Source organism: Lissotriton vulgaris, chromosome 4_1, assembly GCF_964263255.1.
Source record: "Lissotriton vulgaris chromosome 4_1, aLisVul1.2, whole genome shotgun sequence".
NCBI classification, from domain to species: Eukaryota; Metazoa; Chordata; class Amphibia; order Caudata; family Salamandridae; genus Lissotriton; species Lissotriton vulgaris.
The window spans coordinates 1,674,779,766-1,674,800,219 of NC_141691.1; the positions used below are offsets into that span (position 1 = coordinate 1,674,779,766).

Below are 20,454 nucleotides of genomic sequence, written 5' to 3' on the forward strand. Positions count from 1 at the left end.
GCATATTATCAAGGGGGTTTATCTCCGCTTTTTTTGGCTTTAAAAGCCAAGAAAGCGGAGATAAAATTATCTCCCTATTACCTAGCTGTCGCTAACACCAGTTAGCGACAGCTAGTAGGAGATAGCGACCATCTTGGGCCCCACTTTGCATATCAGTGATATTTATCACTAATGACATGCAAAGTGGGCGTGCCAACATGTTAGAGACTGGAAACAGTCGCTAACATCGCTATCTCCTATTACCAACTTTTGGAGATATTCGCGCTAAGCGCGAATATCTCCAAAAGCTAATACCTGCCCTGAGCAGTTCTTAGCCATGTTATCCAATGGGAGGTATATAACATGGCTAAGAGCATTAGCTCGGTAATGCATGAATATCGCTGAAAAGTCAGCGATATTCATGCATTGCGGCCGATTTTTATCGCTTTTGCGATAAATCTTGGTAATACCAAGGTTTATCTGCGATAAGAATCGCCGCAGCTTAGCGGTAAATGTTTGTCTCTAACCAAGCAATAGCGATAATTATCGCTATTGCTTGGTAATATGCCCCTTTAATTTTTATGACAATAAGCTACTTCTCTTTAATTTTTTCTCTTGGTTTTTTTTGTCGAAGTATTTTATATTTGATTTGACTATGCTTCCTCATCCAAATGTTACCACCAGTCTTGTATCTTAATCAGGTAATCTACTGCCTCTGTCTCTGAGCGTTATGCCATCAACTTTTCCAAAGATGCTGCTGTGCTTGAATAGCCATCCCCATTGCAGGTATTGGAGTTCCTTCTATTTGTAATTGTGGCGGATTCATAATAAGAGTCAGGGATGACTCATCTGCTACCTGGAGCGTCACTGTTGGAGTCTTCTATTATGCAATAGTCCGCATCTTTCCTTCGGTCTGCAGCCTTGAGAGGTGACATTAGCTTTCGATTAGGTGAATTCATAATTAGAAAAAATCTAATATTGTCCTAACCTATTTAACCCTTTTGTGGGCCTTGTTTGCAGTGAAGGCAATCACTTCTTCGGGGGCATTGTATTTTTCCCTGTGCTCACATTTTAAATGAGTTTTAAAATACAAAACCTATATGTTACATAACTATAATCAGGGCTCATTAAAAGTTCATTGCCTGTTTTCTTGTTTTCCCCACAAGAGGGCAGCATCCGCCAAACGTAGACGCGCTTCTCCGGCACAGCCTTTAATTGAAACGAGATCATTGAGCTGCAAAGGCAGGAAGAGCTGCACATCCACGACACAAGGTCAATAATTTATCAGGATGGGATTAAACAAATTATTGAGCGGATTCGGAGGCGGCAAGGCATCGCTGAGGTACTGTGCGTCTTCATGCGGCTTGTGCAGGAATGTGCTGAGGCGCGTGTGGAAGGCGCGCTCTCCGGCGCTCGGTGCTAGATGCGGGAGATGAGGATGTGGAGGGCAGGAGCGGCGGCGACGGGCTCCGCTGTTAGTCATTCCCTGACCTCCTTTGAGCGCCTCGACTAGGCCTGCCTCTCTGGGTGGACCTTGCCGGGATCTGCAGCGCTGGCTCCGGCCCGGGGATTAGCCGTGGGTGGAGAAAGCGAGACTCCCTCCACTGGGGCGACTTCTTCCGCGCTCGGGCGGCTCCTCCGACGCTCGGGCGGTTCTGTGTGTGTTGACGCTGGTTTCGGGTAGCTGGGAGGGCTCTGCACTTGCTGCCACTGGGCGATCTCTGGGGAAGTGCGAGGAGGCAGCTCCGGCTGCTCCTACTGCCTACTGGTGCGTGCAGTAGTGTCACTGGAGCGCGGAGGAGGGGTCCGAGTCAGGCCCCTGGACTCTGGGGGGGCTCGTGGCAATGCCCCCGGGGGAGGGGTTCGCGGCTCTCCTCAGGTGAGGCTTCGCGGCTGCTGCGGAGATACGCCAAGGGTCACACACCTGTACTAAGGAGAGGGCGGGTGAGCTGTCTGTCTGTCAACTGTATGGCTGTGCCGGCGATCTTGGGTGGACGGGTGAGCCATCAGCGGGCCCTCCTGGGGGGCGAGAGTGGTTTCGGTTTGTGGTTTCAGTGGCTCTGTCTAAGCTTTAGTAGGTGTAGGGCCGGGAGCTCTGAGCCTGTCCTCTGCAAACTTCCAAACTCTGCTGCTGTGCGGCTCAGGCACAGACACCTCGCTTTCTGAGCAGGATGGGCTGCCATAATCCAGCCATGAAAACCCCACAATTCACGGCTGCAGCAGTGAGGGGCTGGTGCGAAAAACTTACAAGGGTAAATGTTAGTTTGCAGCCTGGGCCTGCCCCCCAGGGTGTAGCAGTTCTATCGTGAAGGAGGTTTGGTATCTCTGTTCAGACTGTCCGGGTGGGTGGCTGCCAGGGCTCGGTATCTAAGAACCACAGACTGCTCTTCTCTGGGGAAGGGGGCTGGGAGGGTTGGGACACAGCAGGTCCAGTCCACCTAGGATGTAGCAGTTGACTTGGGGGTGTCTCTGTGCAGCTGGGGCGTCCTAGGTTGTCCTGGTGGGTGGCTGACAGGGCTCTGTATCCAGTGCTTTAAATGGGCAGGTGCTTTTTATGGATAAAATGTATCCGAATAAAGATCTGAAACTGAAATGGGCAGGTACTGTCCGGTACTGTGTACCTGCACTTCTTTAATTTCAAAGGGAGAGTAACTGCACTGCTGGAATACATTTAATAGGAGAGTACCGGCACGTCGTAGTAGCTAACAGGTATTCAAAAGATTGAGTACCTAAAGTTCTATATTTCCATTTAAAGCACTGTCTGAATCTGAGAGGCACGGGCGGCCGCTCTCTTGAAGAGGGGCGGGGAGGGTTGTGACCGCGGGTCTGTTGCCTAGAGTGTAGCATTTATACCATGACAAGACTTGGGGGTCTCTCTGAAGTTGGGGTTTCCAGGCTGCACTCTTGGGTTGCTGAAAGGGCACTGTGTCTGAGAGCCACGGGCACCACTTATGTGGGAGATGGGCTAGGACTGAGGGCTGGGACCCAGAGGGGCCACTTGGGATGCAGCAGTTCTACCATGACGAGACTTTGGGGGGTCTCTGTACAGTGGAAGGGTCCAGCGTGTACCGTGTGGGACAGCGCCGCGGGCTCTGGGAATTACCTACCAGCAGTCATTGGCTGAGGCCCCGTGGGGCCCCTGAGGCTCCGCTAGTAGCCCCCTAGGGTGTCTCAGATGCCCTGCCCCGTCCTGGGCTTGCTCAAACCTACAGAAGCCTCCCCTGGCTGGTGCTGAGCTCCGGTGACCGCTGCTGGTGGCTGCGATGCTGAGAATCTCAATGCTGTTGAGGAGGGGGGGGGGGGCGTGGATGTGGTGGCAGGACATTAGAAGGAGGGGCTGGTCTCCCACATTGCTAAACGAGGATTATGTGTTTTCTCTCCGCCCCGAACAGGCTGAGCTCCGGGAGCCAAGCCCACCTGCCTCTGCGAGAGCGGGGCAATGGAGCCAGGGGGAGTCTATAAAACCCGCCACCGCCAGGCCAGACGGCGACACTCTGACAGCCCAGCGGCCCGGGACGGTACTGCAGAGCGCGCGGGGACGCACTAGCCGCACTCAGCAGAGATGTCACATCACTGGGGCTATGACAAGCACAATGGTGAGTCCGCGCAGGGATTTGTGGCACTTTTGTGATCTAGTGTAGAGGAAAAAAAAGAGGCTACCACTCCCTCTGCCTGGCCGGTGCACTGCCCATAAGGAGCACTTGTTCTTGAGTGACACCTGACAAATAGAGGTGCTGAGGGGTCATTAAATGTCCGAGCCCTATCCTAAATCTCAGAACCTCTTCTATTCGTTCAAGTTGGCTGCTTGGCACAGGCATGGGTGTTATTGGTAGAGTCTGCACGTGCCAGCCTCGCTTCTTCCAGTGCAGCGAAATTACCTTCCCCTTGGACACAGGTTCTATGGGGGGCCAGGTGAGGTGACTGGCACTGCGCAATTGCGCAGAGCTGTCCAGGCGGGCATTAATAATTCTGACAGTGCCTCGAGCCCTCCAAACATCAGCACTGCAGTGAAAAGCTAATGTCCTTTAATGGTTCATACAACCAGTGGTTTAAACAACCGCATTTTACAGTGTAGACATATTTTTAAGCTTTTCTTTCCTGCCTGTCCTGTTGTCCTGTGGTCCATGCGGCGGGAAACAGACAAGCAAACTTGCTGCGTGCATTATTTTAATCTACATTTCGTGCTTGACGATATTCCCGCGCTTTGCATAGGGTAACTGTAAACACACACCAACGGGGCTGGAATAAACACGCCAATGACCCCGAATGCAGACAGTGGCGCGCGTAACCGCAGACTACCATCAGGGATAGCCCTGTCGTCCTTTCTTTTGGCTCGTCTCGCTGTCTTCAGACATGAATCAAGCGCGAGGCACTTGTGCATCAGTGACTTCGACGTCACGGTGTCCTTAATAACAGGATACATTTGACTCATTTCAAAGTTCTCTTATCCTGGGCTCTGCTGCAATGCTGTGCCAGGCAGCCTCGCGCGCGCCTCCCTGCGCCATGCTATAGTCTCGGAATGCCTTTGACTCTCCTTGACGCTTCCTCGGAAGTGACCTTCAGAGGAACGAGCTGCTCTGAGAAGGCAGAGAACACCGTGTCCCCACCATCTCGTCACCCCATGTCCCCACACACTGCACGCATGCATGATCACTGCATACAACACAGACCCCTGACGCATGGCCGCGAGCCCGAGAAAGTTCCAGCACCTTCAGGTGATTGCCGTCCGCCCCAGATTTGTGTGCACCAAAGGCTGTTCTCTTCTTCCCACAGGCCCCAGCCACTGGCACGAATCCTTCCCCATAGCAGAGGGAGAGCACCAGTCCCCCATCGACATCTGCAGCAAGCAGGCCAAGTATGACCACTCTCTGGAGCCTTTGCGCATTAACTACAACCCGGCAACCACGCAGACCATCCTCAACAACGGTCATTCCTTCAACGTGGAGTTCGAGGACTCGGCGGACAAGTCAGGTGAGCAGCGCGCGCGGACTCCCACCAATGTACCGGTGTGACGATGGCTAGGAGGGGTGATGTCACTGTTAGTACGTCACTCCTTGGCTCGCGCAGCTCCTTTGGCACAAATCCGATTAAATACGTTAGAATGGATGCACCTGCTCACAAAACGTGCACTCAACAAATCTGACTTGGGTAAAATAGAGGACACTATTAAGTAATATCGGGGGGTGGCGCAGAAGCAGGAGGCAATAAATGAAAGAACCGGACCCAAGGGGTCCCATATACAAACGGCACTTGAGAATTGCGCAGTTCGCAAGTGAAACATCTGCTTGCGATTCACAATTTAAAGCTATGCACGAGAGTTACTTATGATGTTTGCGTGCATAATATAGGAGATGTTAATATATAATGAAAATATACGCACTGGTATCCAAATCTTTGTTTTTATATTCCATGGATGCATTGCTTAAGTCTATTGATATCTTCCTGCACACATTAATACCTTCTACACATATGATGCATTAGAGAAGCTTATTGCATTTCCAACCATTACTTACATTTCTTACAGTGTAGAACGTATCGTGGAAAGGTGTGCACGTACATAAGATGCTTACGAATATCAACACTTTTTTGCTCTCGAAATGTGCGCAAACTTTGTTTTTTGCGCGGTGACATTTTATTTAATGTGTGGCACGTACTTTAATGATAAATCTATGCAAAATGTTTTGGCACATACGCAAACAATATTTGCACATGTATAATGCTATAAAGCGATAGGTATATCAATAGCTGTTGTGGTATAGCGCTCTCCACATATTTTACCACAAGTGCGCACTGCGACAAAACGAATTTTCATGATATGGGAGGACACGCAAGATGCTGCTAAGATGTGCATAGTCGTTTTGCACATGAACAACATACACACACAAGTGTTTATAGAATACAAACCCTTTACTATAAGGCCTACGTCAGGTGCTCTGGAACGCATAGAAATAAAAACTCGTCTGTGATGTGTGAAGCTGTTTTTCCAATATATTCTGATTTAGAACCACCTTGTTAATTTGTGCAATTGTATTTAATTGGGAAGCAGCTGCTATTCCATCAGTAATAAAATCTGCTATTTATTTAATGTTTGATTGTACATTGTAATGGTTTTAGTAGCTAACACAATCAATTTAATTCTGAACTTTAAAAATGTGCAAGAAGAGATGACAAATGAAATGTGCGCATCTGCCATAATCCCAATGTGTGTACGCTGATGAATACGCGCATAGCAACGCGGCTGCGACTGTGCAGAAGTGTACAAGGCAATATTTGCACGAGGTATGTTGCTCATGATAGGGCTACTAATCTGCTGTTCTTTGGCGAGGGTTCGCCTCGCCTGCCCTGCATGCTCTAGGCCGCTTATCAGACCCTCCCCTTGGAATGCTCACTCCTTGCACAGAGCTGGTGTTCTGTAACCTTATATTATGTGCAGTGTGCACTAGAGACGCACATAGAAAGCAGCACGTGTGACCTTCCATTGTGATTCACCTGCGCTTGCCCTGGTGTAAATCGAGCACGGAAACACGTTGTGAATAGAATACACCGCTTGGAAGCGCGAGCGAGGGGGAGTGGTGCCCGGCAGCAGCCGCGAGGTCTTACTGGTGGGGCGGGTGTTGTGAGGAGGAGGCGAGCCCGGGACTTCCTAGTGAACTCGTCTCAGTGCGTACGTGTGTGTGGTAGGGGCGGGGGCTACTTGAGACGTTGTATCCGATGAATGACAGGTAACACCTGCTGCCTCTTAAGTACTGTCAAGTGACTGCGACTCAGTGCCCAGTCTGGGGATTGGTTTCACGTTGTCACTGTGCTAAATAGACAGGGCACCGACCAGAGTATACATTATTCAGATGAAGATGAGGGCGCGCGTCAGGCATTAACCGGCCTATTCTTTGTCATAATGCCCTTCAAACCGTGCATTATGGAACGCCTAATATTATTTTCTTCAAAGTGGAAAACGTATTTATTTGTTGTTGACAATGTTAATGTGTTTTTATCTTGTCTAAGTTAATTGTGTTCCGCAATGCTTAATTTGAGTCGGTGTTTTCCGGGGCGCAGCCCCCGCACTTAATTGTAAACTCTGCTACTTATGACAGTGTGCCACATGGAGGCGCTGTTTGACTAGTTGGAAGATGAGCACAACAGTAATGGTTTATTAATTCAGTACATATTTAAAAGTGCTATTACCTGCCGCCCAAACTATTCTTTGAGCTTCAGGGTCCGGGAAATGTTTGAACTGTCACACTTGGAGGCGTGTGAGGGTTAGTAGTTGTGTTGGTACTGTCATTGGCCGCGCTGGGAAGGGCAATGGGTGGTTCAAGCTGCACTGGTCTCCTGACAAAGGCCATGACACGTATTATTTTACAAATAAAGCACTAGTGTTCTATTTACTAGAGGATATGTTATTGGGCACACACCGCCAGGTGCATACACAAGAGCATGTACACGCACTATTAAGTACTACCTCCCACACATTCATAAGTGGAACTCACGACACATATACGCAGTAAACACATTCTCTCTTTCTCATGCACACGTACACACACACGCTTAAGACCTTCATGCCCTCATACACATTGACTGACACTCACGAGTGACGAGCAGCACAGACGCACACACGCTATCACGAGAGGGCACCTCACATACATGCTCATTGTAATCCCCCTAAAGCCACAGATACAGTAAAACACATATATACTCATTCGGTCCACGCACACATTTGTAAGGCATGCCCCTTCACTCACATGCACACACGTGCACACACACACACACACATACATACATCTTCCTCTTTCATGTTCTCTTGCTCTTTCTTTCTTGCTCTTATAATTACTTCCTTCTCTCGGAGCAACACTAGTTTTACCAGGTTATTTTGTCAGTTTGCCTCTTGGGCTGGAGCAAGAAGGACACACACTGTGTCTGCACCTATTTTTAGGTCTTGACTACCAGAAGCTTTGGCTGTCTATAAGTGAAAGCCTCCTGTGGACCGTACCATGACGGTATTGTGGACTTGGGGCCTGCCCGTTGCTTACCATTGGTTGGCTTTCTTCTCACTATCATATGGTTAATTCTTACTCAATGCTTTCCTTACGATTCTTGGATATGCCCCTTTTCTGGAGCACTGACTCTTTACCATCCTCTTGACTGAATGACTTGTATCCTTCCACGGCTCAAATTCAGGGATTTATGGGTTCCTTTTTCATTCAGCACTCCATGAAAGTGCAATTGTTTCCTGACTCTCTCCCTCGTGGAGTGCTGCCCACCCTGCCCCCAAAAACACTGTCCCATGCTCTCAGTGTTGCTCGCCACCACCCCAGCTTGTCTGCTATATTTTGTCAGGATATGAGTAAAGGGAAAACTTTAAGGGTTGTATTTGTTATATCTTCTGTATTCCTCACATTGCATATTTATGGAGCTGGGAGAGAGGCTGGTTGCTGCAACCAGTCAGCTGGCATTTGAGGAAGAAGTTTTACTTATCGTGGCTGAAAAAGGAACGGTCTCAGGCTGATAATTCTGATATCTGGAATACCGCAGAGGACCAAATGGCTGATGCATGTTTCAGTTCTGAGTCCTGTGGAAAGTTAATTCAGCCTCGGCAAATGTTTTCCTTTAAATTCTAAGTCTTCCTTTTTAAATGATGTACAAAGTTTCATGAGTGAAAGTACTTGAAAATAAAGCACATCCTTTCTAAATATTGAATCGAATGTTTATTTTGCTTCTTTTAAACATCACTTTACCAACAAGCATTTGCAAATCAAATAGCTTAGCACTCTCATTTTTAAAGGCACGGCCTATTGACTTTGTCAGTGCTTGTTGCACTAATGCCTTTCCACAGTTAAGTGCAAATCTCACATGCTCTTTTACAGGTTTCGCCTACTGACAACTTTTAGCTGTTTGTTGTCGAAAGACATCTTGTGGGCCATGCCAAAGCTTACCGTGCACTGTGGGCCCGCTTGCGGGCGGTGGCAATCTGCCCAAGATCCTAATGACCCCCTTGGTGTTGATCTCAGAGATGTAGGGGAGTCTTGGAGGGCGGTGGGTCAGTGATGACGGGCCAGAGTCATTTGAAGCAGCACCACAAGGAATTGAGGGGCATATTAGCAACAACTTGTGAAAATTATCGCAAACCATGCTTAGCGCGATTTTTTTATCGCCTCCTATCGCTGGATTTTATCACGGAGATAACGCAGTATTACGAACGTTTATCTCCACTGCAATAAAAATCCAGCGATAGCAGCGAATACCATCTATAACGTGAGATTTCCAGCTATAAAAATCCTATCACTAAGGAAAATCTTGCTAATAGCCATAGAATCCACCTCCCATTGACTATTATGGCTTAGTCAGGTTTTTACCAGGTGTAAAATCCTGGCGCTAATCGCAGTTAGCGCGCGTTTTGTTTATCACGTCGTGGGTACTGCTAATAGGCGATAGCTTTGGTAGAGATTACTTTCAGTCGCTACCAGGTTGAGTACACCCACTTTGCATATCATTAGTGATGAATATCGATGACATGCAATGCGGGCCCCAAACCGGTCGCGGTCGCCTGGAAGCTGTCACTAACTTCTGTTAGCGACAGCTTGGTAATTGGGCGATAAAAAAATTGCTGCTATATCGGCAAAAAGTGCCACTAAAGTGGCGATAACGCCCTTACTAATATGCCCCCGAGTGAATGACAGCCAGCCTTTGTAATATTTTGTACAAGCTCAGCCACCAAAGGAATTGGCAACGAAGAAAAAGGCAATAGTAACACAGCGGGGTCACCCAGAGGACATCATGGAGCAGTCCATCTTTGATAACCCTCGCGTGTCTGTGACTGACAGGGTGCTCAGGGTTGTAATGTCTAAAGAGATGTACCCAGGTCTGCTCTATACACCTCTCTATGCACGCTGAAATTGTAGTGTCAAACCAGGTGCGTCCAGCTTAAGAAATACTTGAAACTATATTTGTATACACATTCTTTGTATCTCGTCGGGACCTTGCATGTATGAGTGGGGTTGGAGGTTCGTGTTTGTTACATCAAACTTATTTGTAACGTCACTGGTGCTCGTGCTCGTTACATTGAGCACCTGTGGTTCATTACACTTGAATCATTCCGCACTTACTTTTTACTTCAGGTGTACTTGACATATTAAGAGCCATTGGTACATCGTTCTTGCTTGTGACATCACATTTTTACGTTGTATCAAACCTGTTTCCTTTTTCACTATTGCTTTTTACATCATTCTTTTTGTTACTTCACGCCCCTTTGCTTGATCATGCTATCTTGCTACTTCAAGCCCTTTAGTTAATAATTGCTTTCTTAAAATTAAATGCATAATCCAGTAGTGTTTGCCAATTCTAAAACGTTTGAATAACAGGGATCATTTGTCTCAGACATCACTAATATCATATTAAATGATACACAATCTAGCATCCCAGACGGATGACACCGTGAGTTGGCCCACACCAGCATTCAAGCTTGTGAACTGGAGGTCACACATGATGTCAGCAGGCACTGCTTAACTTGCTGAGCCATCTTCTGGCTTTAGCCATGTCATGTTACGTGCCTTTTGTACACCATGGCTTTTATAATTAGTTGACCTCTTGATGTTGTTGAAATATCTATTAAAGGTGTCTTCTACTGTTGGGGGCCCAAGTTTAGAAGCATTTATATCGAAACCCCTCTAAATAAGTCAAGAGTGGATGGAGGCAGAGACGTGGCAGTTCAGTGGCCACCAGAGGGCCGCCACTTGCTTCTCTGACTCTTCTCGGCGCTAGTTAATGGGGCAGCTCCATTGTACATTGATGACGTGCTTTGTAGTTTGGCAGCTTCGTTGTCACTTGGAGAGTATGACTGGATTTGATTGGTGGACTAAAGTTGCCAGCCCAAAGACAACTGGAGGCTTTCTGGCAGGCTGCGCTGTTTCTACGTTCCCGAAACCCTACAAATCTCCACACCCCTGAGGTAGAACTCCGCCTACTGTTCATATCACCCTGTCTTTGTACACTCCGCATATTTATAAAAAAGTGTCATCTTTGCTGCATCTGACATCAGGCAGCCCGTGTTGTTATCGGGTGGAATAAATAGAAGGCTGGAAAAGGGGTGCATAATGAAAGGAATGAGAGAGGTCAGGGGCCGGTGCAGTGTGTGAAAAGAGGAAGAGAGAGTCTTGTTGTTGGCACACTGATGTGGTTGTTCCTCTGCCAAGCTTTTCCTCTCCCACAGGCCCTTCTGTGAGCTGCTTCTTGTGCCCAGCATGTCTAACAGCCTGGTTCTGTTCCCCAGGGTACTGACACTCGAAGGCCTCCTTGTCTTGAAGAAATGATATTGCGAGCTAAGCCCTTCTTAGCTCTTCCTGGCAAGCAATGCCCAAATAAATGAGTCCAAATGTACTCACTTGTCTCCCTTCCATTAGCCTTGAACTGGAGATGTTTGAAGCCGTCTCGCGGGGCCCTTTCGATGTAGTTGACCTCTTCCAAGTCCGATAGATGCGGAGCTGAAGATACTGTGCTCACACCCATCACTGACCGGTATATTGGAACATGAAAGGATGTAATTGATCCATTGTCCATTAGACATCAGTGAACTCTGTCCACTCTCACTGTCCCCAATATTCCCTCTAGGGTTGTCTCTGATTCTCTCTTCATGGTGGAAATTCTTCCAAAAATGTGGCAGGAAAGCCTGCTAAATAATTTTTTCGCAAAAACACCAATCAATGAAAGATTCTAACTTGCGCTGGATTAATTTGCCCTTTATACTCTGCTTCCTGTTGCATCGATTCTACCATCAGATTTGAGCGGTTTAGTGTACATTTATCTTTTCCATGTACCAAAAACAGGTGTACATATTTACTTGACATATGTGTTGCAGCTGAGGAGCTAAAGTCGAACAGGTGAAGAGCTACAGTCCTTGGCACAAGCAAAGCTTAGTGCCAGCACTGCATAACCTGCCTCACATAACATTAAAATATATTAAAGTGCTACTTTCGCGAAACTGCCCTGGTGTGGCGTTTGATGGATGTCGGTTTCAAAAAAGGGGGGAGACAGAAAGGACACTATTTACCACACAGTATTGGTGGAAGGTCCAGTAACAGCTTAGTGTCCTGTACGAAGTACTAGAGAGTTACACCAAAAATGGGGGTTGCTGTACTGTTCCTCGAGAAGGTAGAGTTGGGAAAGTTCTTGCTGGCGTGACAGGAAGAGGGAGAGGGGAGGTTATTAATACCCTGGGGAATCCATTATGTTGGATTTATTTGCCTCACACACCCCGAGGAGTGTCATGCTTCATCATCGGCGGTTGCTCCTCGTCGGGGAGGCGGTGCAATCCCCGACGGGCACACCTCAGAGAGGGGCTCTTTGGCGGAGATCTTTTTACCAACTGCCTGTAGGTGAAGTGGGGGTATGTGGGCGGGTCGGTGTATACCTATGGTGAGGTGGTTAAAATATAGAAAGGGGTACCTGAATTGACTTTTATTCTGGGGGTCCCCTAGCTAAGCTTAAAAGGTGAAACTAGTCCTCTAGGTATTAACCAATTACGTTGTGTATCCCTAGAAGGGGCTAGTGGTGCATGTGGTCAACATGTTTCTCGCTCATGGTGCATTTACCGCGATTCTTCAGGACCAAGAAGTGAGGATAACATCATGCTTATATCATATGTTATTGAAATTTACCTTAGTGGGTCCTCCTATGTCTATGTCTGGAGGGAGGATAAGGAAAAGGTTAAATTGCCAGTCATTGTTTTGCCAGAAAAAACATATATTGCCAGGGTGGTGGTGTTCTCATCCACCGCATGCTAAGTGTACTGAGTGTGCACTGTACAACTGTGAAGCACAACTGTGAAACACTCGCTATAATTAGGGCTGTGATTCATGTTGTGACTAGTGAAGGTGAAAGTTAAAAACAAGGAGTGTAAATATACAAGGTTAAAAATGCAGCTGCTTGAATCTTAGTACCTGTCTGTAGTATATCAGGTGTAAGGCAGGGTTTGTAAAAATGTAGACACCACTGTGTAAGTTGTTAAGCATAACAGCACGCTATCACTGTGATCAATCAAACCATTCCAAAAAGCATGTTGAGAATGCTCAACTCACCTAAAGATCACGACCTAGAGGCCCCCTGAGTGTTCGGCAGGGCTGAACTGCAGCGCTGAGCCCAAGGTGTGGCTAAAGTAGGGGTAATCAAGGACGCGGTATCCAGCAATTGAAAAGAATGCGTTCCAGCCATAAAGGGCTCAAAGTGTGCAATGCGCGTTTAAAAGTTCATTTGCCAGCTAGGCGCTAAACTCGCTCACCTGTCGTCCGCTGCGTCCGGGTGTAGTGACCTACCCTTCCCCGCCGAGCTCGAGTAGATGTGTGAGCTCGGCGGGGTGGATCATTTAACCAACACCGGGAGAGCAGCGTGACGCGATGGGTACCCGCCCACTGACATCGAAAAGGGTGTAAGGTCCCCGGAGCGTGTCGGCCATCTTGTAAGGGTGTAAGGTCCCCGGAGCGTGTCGGCCATCTTGTAATGGGTTCGAAATACCGAGGGGTGCTCCTGTTGAGTGCATTTGCCCCGTTAAGGAAGTAGCATCAGCTATACTTTGTAGGTGGAAAATGCGCCTCGGTAACATACTGAACTCCTAATAGTTCTAGAATGGCTCATTACAAAGGTTGGGTGCACGGGTTGTGGAAAACCGGTGCTACAGCCTATGGGACGGTGGCGGCCATGATGGAAGGGGTCCCAAGGTCGTCAGTGAGTTTAAAGCCAGTTTGCATTGTAGGGGAATGTATCAGATCACTATCATTCATGGATCGGCACTATGTATATGGGGGTTCACAGAGAGTGCCAGGGGATGTCTTCATTGAGCCCATATTGGTCAGAAGACAACCGGTGCACCCATCTCTGTTCCTTCCTGAAGAGTGCTTTCGTGGGGCAGTTGGGGCTGGATTCCAGAACTATCCACTTTATTGCATTCTCATCATGGTTTGCTTCCACATAATGTTTACACATTTTAGTGTGGGTTTTTTTGCAGCGGAAGTTGCTGCGATGTTCTATGATCCGAGTCTTGATAGGGCGTGTGGTCATCCCTATATACTGTAAGTTACATGGGCATATAAGCAAGTATACGCAGTGGGATGTGTTGCAGTTAGTATGTTGCCTTATTTCCCATTTGAATGTGTCCGAAAGTTGTATAGTTTTGAGAGTCATAGTGTACCTACAGACACCGCACATGCCGCAGGGGTAGTGTCCCGTCACTGGAGGTAAGTCCCATAGGGTTCTCTGGTTAGCTTTCCTAGTTTGTTTAGGCCTAGTACTAATCAAAATATCTTTCAGATTTTGTGATCTTTTAAAGGCAAACCTGGGTTCCTCTAGGGACATGTCACCTGTGTTAAGTATCCCCCAATGATGCTTAATCGTGTTCCTGATCTTGTTGGACAGGGGGGTGAAGGTGGTCACACAAGTGATGGGTTGATTCTCAATAGTGGCCTTCTCCTGCCTTTCCAGAAGGGCCTCTCTATTGTTGTTCCTGGCACGTTTACGTGCCTTTCGTACATCACTCTTAGGGTAGCCCCTATCCAAGAGGTTCCTAGACAGGAGTGCAGATTCTTTCTTGTAATCCCCCACAGCGCTGCAGTTGCGCCTGATTCGCAAGAACTGGCCGAAGGGCAGATTGGTACGTAGGGCCTTTGGATGGTGACTTGTGTAGTGCAGGAGGCTGTTGCGGTCAGTGGGTTTACGGTACATAGTTGTTATTATGGACCCTTCTTCCAGTTTGATCGTGAGGTCAAGGAAGGCAATTTCATGTGGTGAAGCTGTCATGGTGAAATGAAGGTGGGGGTTGAGAGTGTTAACCCAAATCAAGAACCCTTCGTAGGTGGTAGGTGGACCGCTCCATAGAATGAGAATGTCATCTATGAAGCGTTTCCACATTCTGATGTTGTTGTGGTAGGGGTTAGACTCATGATGTATATGAGTCTCTTCAAATTTTGCCATGTACAGACAGGCCACCGAGGGGGCAAAGGTGCTGCCCATAGAGGTCCCCTGAGTTTGATGGTAGAACTTGCCTCTGTATTCAAAATAGTTCTCGGTCAAGGCTAGTGTGGCGCACTCCATGATAAAGGTAACGGGGGTGTTGGAGCTCCACAGTTCTTGTCCCAGTCTTTCCTCAATCACCTCCAGGGTTGCCCTCTGGGGGATGTTCGTATATAGTGCTTCGACATCCAGGGTGATTAACAGGTCAATCTCTTCTGTGTTTTGAATTGTGTCCAGAATTCTGAGGACATCTGTCGTGTCCTGAATGTATGAGGGGATGTTTTTGACCAAAGGTTGCAGGAAGTGGTCGCAAAACTGAGAAAGGGGCTCTAGTACAGAGTCAATCCCGGAAACGATTGGCCTCCCTGGCACTGGTCTGGTGGCTTTATGGATCTTTGGTAGAGTATAGAAATATGGTACCCTGGGGTCCTTTTTCATGAGGAATTCTGCCTCCTTTTTACTGATCCATTGATCACATTCAGCACCGGATATCAGGCTTGTGATCCTTGTCTGTAGGCTTATGGTTGGATCATCAGTGATAGGAGTGTAGTATCTCTGGTCACTCAGCTGCCTTGTGCATTCACTCTCATAGTCCACAGTGTTCATGAGCACTGTTGCTCCCCCTTTGTCGGCCTGTTTTATTGTGATTGAGGGATCTTCTGCCAGTGACTTAAGTATTGCCAACTCATTCTTGGAGATGTTGCAGTATGGGGTTGGCCGGTCAAGTTTGTTAATGTCTTTCAACACTGCCTGCTCAAACGTCAGTACTTCATTGGGTACCATCCCGTTATGAGGTGTGAAGGTGGAGGGATTATGGAGTCCAGAGTCTTCTGTGGGTTCACTGGGTTTTCCCTCAAAGAATGCTCTTAACCTTATTTTCCTGAAAAAGGCTTTAAGTTCTCTTGTTTGTTGGAATTGGTCGATCCTAGGGGTTGGGACGAATCCCAAGCCCTTTTGTAGGACTTCTTCCTCTCGTTGGGTAAGCTGGCGGTCTGATAGATTGACTACCAGACTCACTGCTGTCCTGACCGGCTCGTACTCCTCGTGTCCATCCCTTGGGGACGTGTGCAGCTGAGGAGCTAAAGTCGAACAGGTGAAGAGCTACAGTCCTTGGCACAAGCAAAGCTTAGTGCCAGCACTGCATAACCTGCCTCACATAACATTAAAATATATTAAAGTGCTACTTTCGCGAAACTGCCCTGGTGTGGCGTTTGATGGATGTCCTCACATGTAGGCAGAAAACACTTGTGAAACTCACACTATTCACTCAGTCATAAATTAGAGCTGTGTGTAAATTGTGTGGAATGTTAGGAGTGTACATGCAGACAATTGAGAACAAAGAGGTCCTAAGTGCTGCCCTAAAAAGAAATCCATAAATGCATCTTGCACCTCATTAAAGCTTACTTTCACTATCATGGTAAGCGCAGTGTACAATAAAGGGATTGCCTCAATTGGAAAACAATAAACATAGATGCATCGACCTTTCCACTCACTTTGAACTCTAACAGCACGACATAACAATTCAATTTCACCCTTTCTTGATAGTTGGGCACCGTTTTTAGATTTTAGCTTACATTCAATACATTTTAGGGCACTCTTTTTTCCTGGGAAATCAAAAGGCCCATGGAAACCAACTGCTGTTCGTGCCAACCCGAAAAACTAAATACCACCAGGCTGCGCCGCATGCAGTAAGGTGTGGTGAGCTTTCACATGGAGAAAGTAATGCTCAATAGTTTGGAGGGAAAGGGGAGGGCCATTGACAGCCTGTACACGGGTGAAAAGTATATGTGCTAAGTACAGACAACTGAGCAAACACCATTAAAGTTATACACGGTGTGATTTGTAACAAGGCCGTGTTGAAAATGTGAGCCATAACAAGTTATACAGAGCAATAAAACACACCCGCCGCCATTGGCGGAGAGAGATGGTTCTGTGCGCTATGAGCACCCTGGCAGCCTTTGTAGAGTCAAGGTGCAACAAGTGACGCCTTACAGGAAAAGAGCAAGTGTACAAAGAGCCCTGCTTTTAATGTCCTCTTTACAAATCGTTGTATTGCATATAGTAGAAGCCTCAATCACTGTGAAATGTGGTTATCGCGAGTCACTATCGCGGAAGCTTGAGATGTGCTGTGTTACTATTCTGCAACTTCCCAGCATGACTACATGCCTAGGTCCATGTATGCTTGTGACGTGTCCTTTGCGGTGGTAGACTGAGAGCTAAAAGTAGTCATGGAAAATTTGTTCATACCACGAGGAAACTAGGTGAGTGTAGCACGAGTGAGCCTGGCTGTCTCGAGGAGGGTTCAGTGAGTCAGATGATACACATCTGCCAGGCTGGAGAGATGATCAATCGTCCATGTGTCTACCCTTAAAAGAAACCTATAAAGTTCAACCTACAGGAGCTTTACTTCCAGTCCAAATGACCAGTCCTGCCCTGTTCTGAGGGAGCACAGTGGACCAGGACCTCAGAGAGAAGGTTCATGCTTTCTTTGTTATGCCCTGGCCATTAATCCACCATCCACGCAGATTTAAATTCAGGAAGAAAGGACAGTTAAAACGGAGGGACTCCCACTCAGCAGACACCCCCCCATTAAACCGTGTGTTGGATGCAAGGGTATTTTGCTGTTCCACTGCCCTGGTTGAGATTAGTGCAGGCGACCCTCAGGGACCACCACCCAGGACGAGAGTCCCCAAGGCGCATAAGCAGGTGATTGAAACGCCGTGATGGTCTCCTCTCTGAGCACCCGTACTGTTGGCCCCCTATCCCCCTAGAGCACAGTCTGAGCAGTGGACGTGGCCAACAAAACAAACTAGAAGTGCAGGACCTGCTGGTGACCAGGACCAGAGTCGCACTACGGTCCCTGTACTAATTTTTACTTAGTCGAAGCCGAAATCCCAGGCGGGAGCTGACTCCCTTTCTCAAATCCCCAGCTTTAGACAGGGGTGCTTAAAGTGGTTTTTGAGGCCCATGTGCATCCTCATTTTCAGAGGTCCCCCATCCCCCCTGGGGAAACAGAAAGAAGTGCAGGGATCCACTGGTGACTTGAATTGGAGTGGCACGACGGTCAATGCATAGCAAATTAAAACAATTGATGAGAGCATAGAACCTCGAGACAAGTCTGCAGCCGGCTGCTTTCTCGGCTGCATAGCTATTGATGGCGTATGAATCACGGGGGGAGATTTTGGTACAGGGAGACACCGTACTTGTGTTTTTAGAGCCATGCTCTGAGATGGAACTTGCGACAAATCCTCAAACGTCCGCGAGAGCCCTTTTAGCGATTCCAATATATCTGGTTTACTTTTATTTGGCCCTAATGAAGTCGTTGGTAGAATTACCTTGAGACGAAATGTGTTGGCTATGAGTTAATGTTGTATTTCTGCTGGATCTATATGAAGATTGAGAATAAAGTTTAAACAAGAATTGCAATGTCGCATGGACTTTACAATTTATGGATACTGATTTGGTGCTCAGAACTTTTTGTTGATTGCTTACTTGATTGGATTAGTTGTCGTACCCATGAGTGCCCTGTAAGAAGGTACACCATGACTCAAGGACATCAAAGATCTCCTAAGAGGGACCCACACCGGCTTCCTGTGACACCTGAAGCATGGTGCCCCCCAATAGTGCCTACATCGTCTGCTGTATTCCAGCTGGTAGCGCAGGATGGGTGTGGAACTAATAATTGTCACTGGAGACAGGATCGCCTGGTGCTGAGCCCCGTAGTCTTGCCACATCTAAGGCATGTGGCCCCCGCCTCGTGGGGACCTTGGCACGCTTAAGTGACTAGATGGAGATGTGCGGATTCATTAGTTGCAGTACCCCACGTGGCACGCTTTGTTGATTGTGCCTTATCTCTCTCTCTCTCGTTGCCTGGTTGCCACGCTGATCAATGTGTACCTGACGGGGTGCCTCCTCCTTCCGAGAGGCCCCCTGCTTCATTCTCCATTCATCTACTATTTCCTTTCTTGGTCCTTAGCGCAACGGACCAACTGCCCTCTCTTTAACCGGCCTTCTCCGGTGACACTGTGTTGCCAGGTACTATTGCTGGCTCATGCCTGGGTGGTGCGAGTGACTGGTGGGGCTGGAGGAACGCCTCCGAGAACTATCGAAAGAGGGTCAATAGACTGTCTGACCCACCGTGCTTTACAGAACTTGGCTGGAAGGCCTTAGGGACCCTTGTGTGTGACCGTCTATTGCCCTTGGCCTGTGTCTTCTCCTCATCCTGTGGGCGAGCTACTCGAGGGGCTGTCAAACCTCTTTTGCCAATTGCCTCCTAATTGACATTGCTGCCAACCTCAACCTGCTTCCTGGGATACTGCTCAACAGTGACTACAGCCACATGCAGGCTAGTGCCTGGGGGGAGGAAAGGGTTGTCTCCAATCTGGTAATAGTGAGGGTGAGTTGGAAGACAGAGGGAGGCTTGGGGCCACGGGTCTGCAGAGTGTAACCAATTGACCTGCTGGGTACCAGTTGCACCACATTTGGGTGCTGAGTGCATATGTGTGCAAGTGCTTATGTATGGACTTGTCTGATATCCTTGGCACCACGTAGTGGTGTGGAGTGAGTGTGTGTGTGGGAGTGACAGTGGGGAACTGCCCCTAATTCATGATACAGGATGTCAGTTTGCCTGATATGTTGATTTCTTGCCAGAAAAGCATAATGTTTATCACTGGTTTTCCCTACACAGCCTTTGCCCGAGGTGCTGATAAAAAGTGGTATAATTTGGTTTATGTACATATTTCTGAGATCATTGTGACCCAAGGTGCCCCCTCAAACTGTGGGGTATTAAATCATAAGAATGGCATAAGGGTGCTTGGGTGGTGGATATTAGGATTTTTTCGCAAGTGTGTATATCGCTGATGCTATTTGAATACAACTGGGCGTAGTACTGCTAGTAATAATTCCAAATGTGATTTATGCCCAGAAAGAAAGTATGCTCATGTGTTGATTATTGTTTCTGTTGAATAAAAAAGCTATTTATATACACCACGTGTGAAGTCCCTTTTGTGACGCTCAAGGTATTCATTGTGAGTGAATGCATGCCAATGCTTTACACATTGCCTCTGTGGTAAGTCTGACTTCTCAGTGCCAAGCTACCCAAGGGTGAGTGCAGGTTATACAGTTTGTGTAATCACCCGCCCTTGTTGGGAGTGGTAAGTTCTGTCTGACTGGGGCATCACCCTAACCAACCAAAAAAGTACCAGTCCCAGCAGTAACATAATACAATGTCACGAATTACAGCACACCAGACCACCACGAGTAGGCAATAAAATACAGCAGCATACCATAAAATTACACGATATGACATTAGACAGATTTGACGTATAGCCTACCTATGTCATAGACGTCCATGTCATTCACAAGAGGATTTGGATGCCAATGCTTGTTATTTTAAATGAAAAAATATGCCCACTTTACATATTTTTTACTAGTGCAGTGTTCTCAAAGTATAACAAAGCCCACACAAATCATTAAAATGTGTAA

The 20,454-nt window shown here is 47.5% G+C and overlaps 1 protein-coding gene across 4 annotated transcripts in view; it reads left to right on the forward strand.

The window, feature by feature from the left end:
- Positions 1-1,281: 1,281 nt before the first annotated feature.
- LOC147724396 (carbonic anhydrase 2-like) overlaps positions 1,282-20,454 on the forward strand; it is a 100,304-nt gene continuing 81,131 nt past the window's right edge. Inside the window, exons 1-3 of one of the 4 annotated variants that reach the window (XM_086965956.1) lie at positions 1,282-1,321; positions 3,372-3,575; positions 4,753-4,950. In XM_086965956.1, coding sequence (XP_086822082.1) covers positions 3,542-3,575; positions 4,753-4,950 — 232 coding nt within the window. In that variant the 5' untranslated portion in view covers positions 1,282-1,321; positions 3,372-3,541. Of the gene's footprint in view, positions 1,859-1,895; positions 1,924-3,371; positions 3,576-4,752; positions 4,951-20,454 lie in introns of those variants that run through there. The other 3 variants (XM_086965955.1, XM_086965957.1, XM_086965958.1) reach the window with 3 other exon arrangements.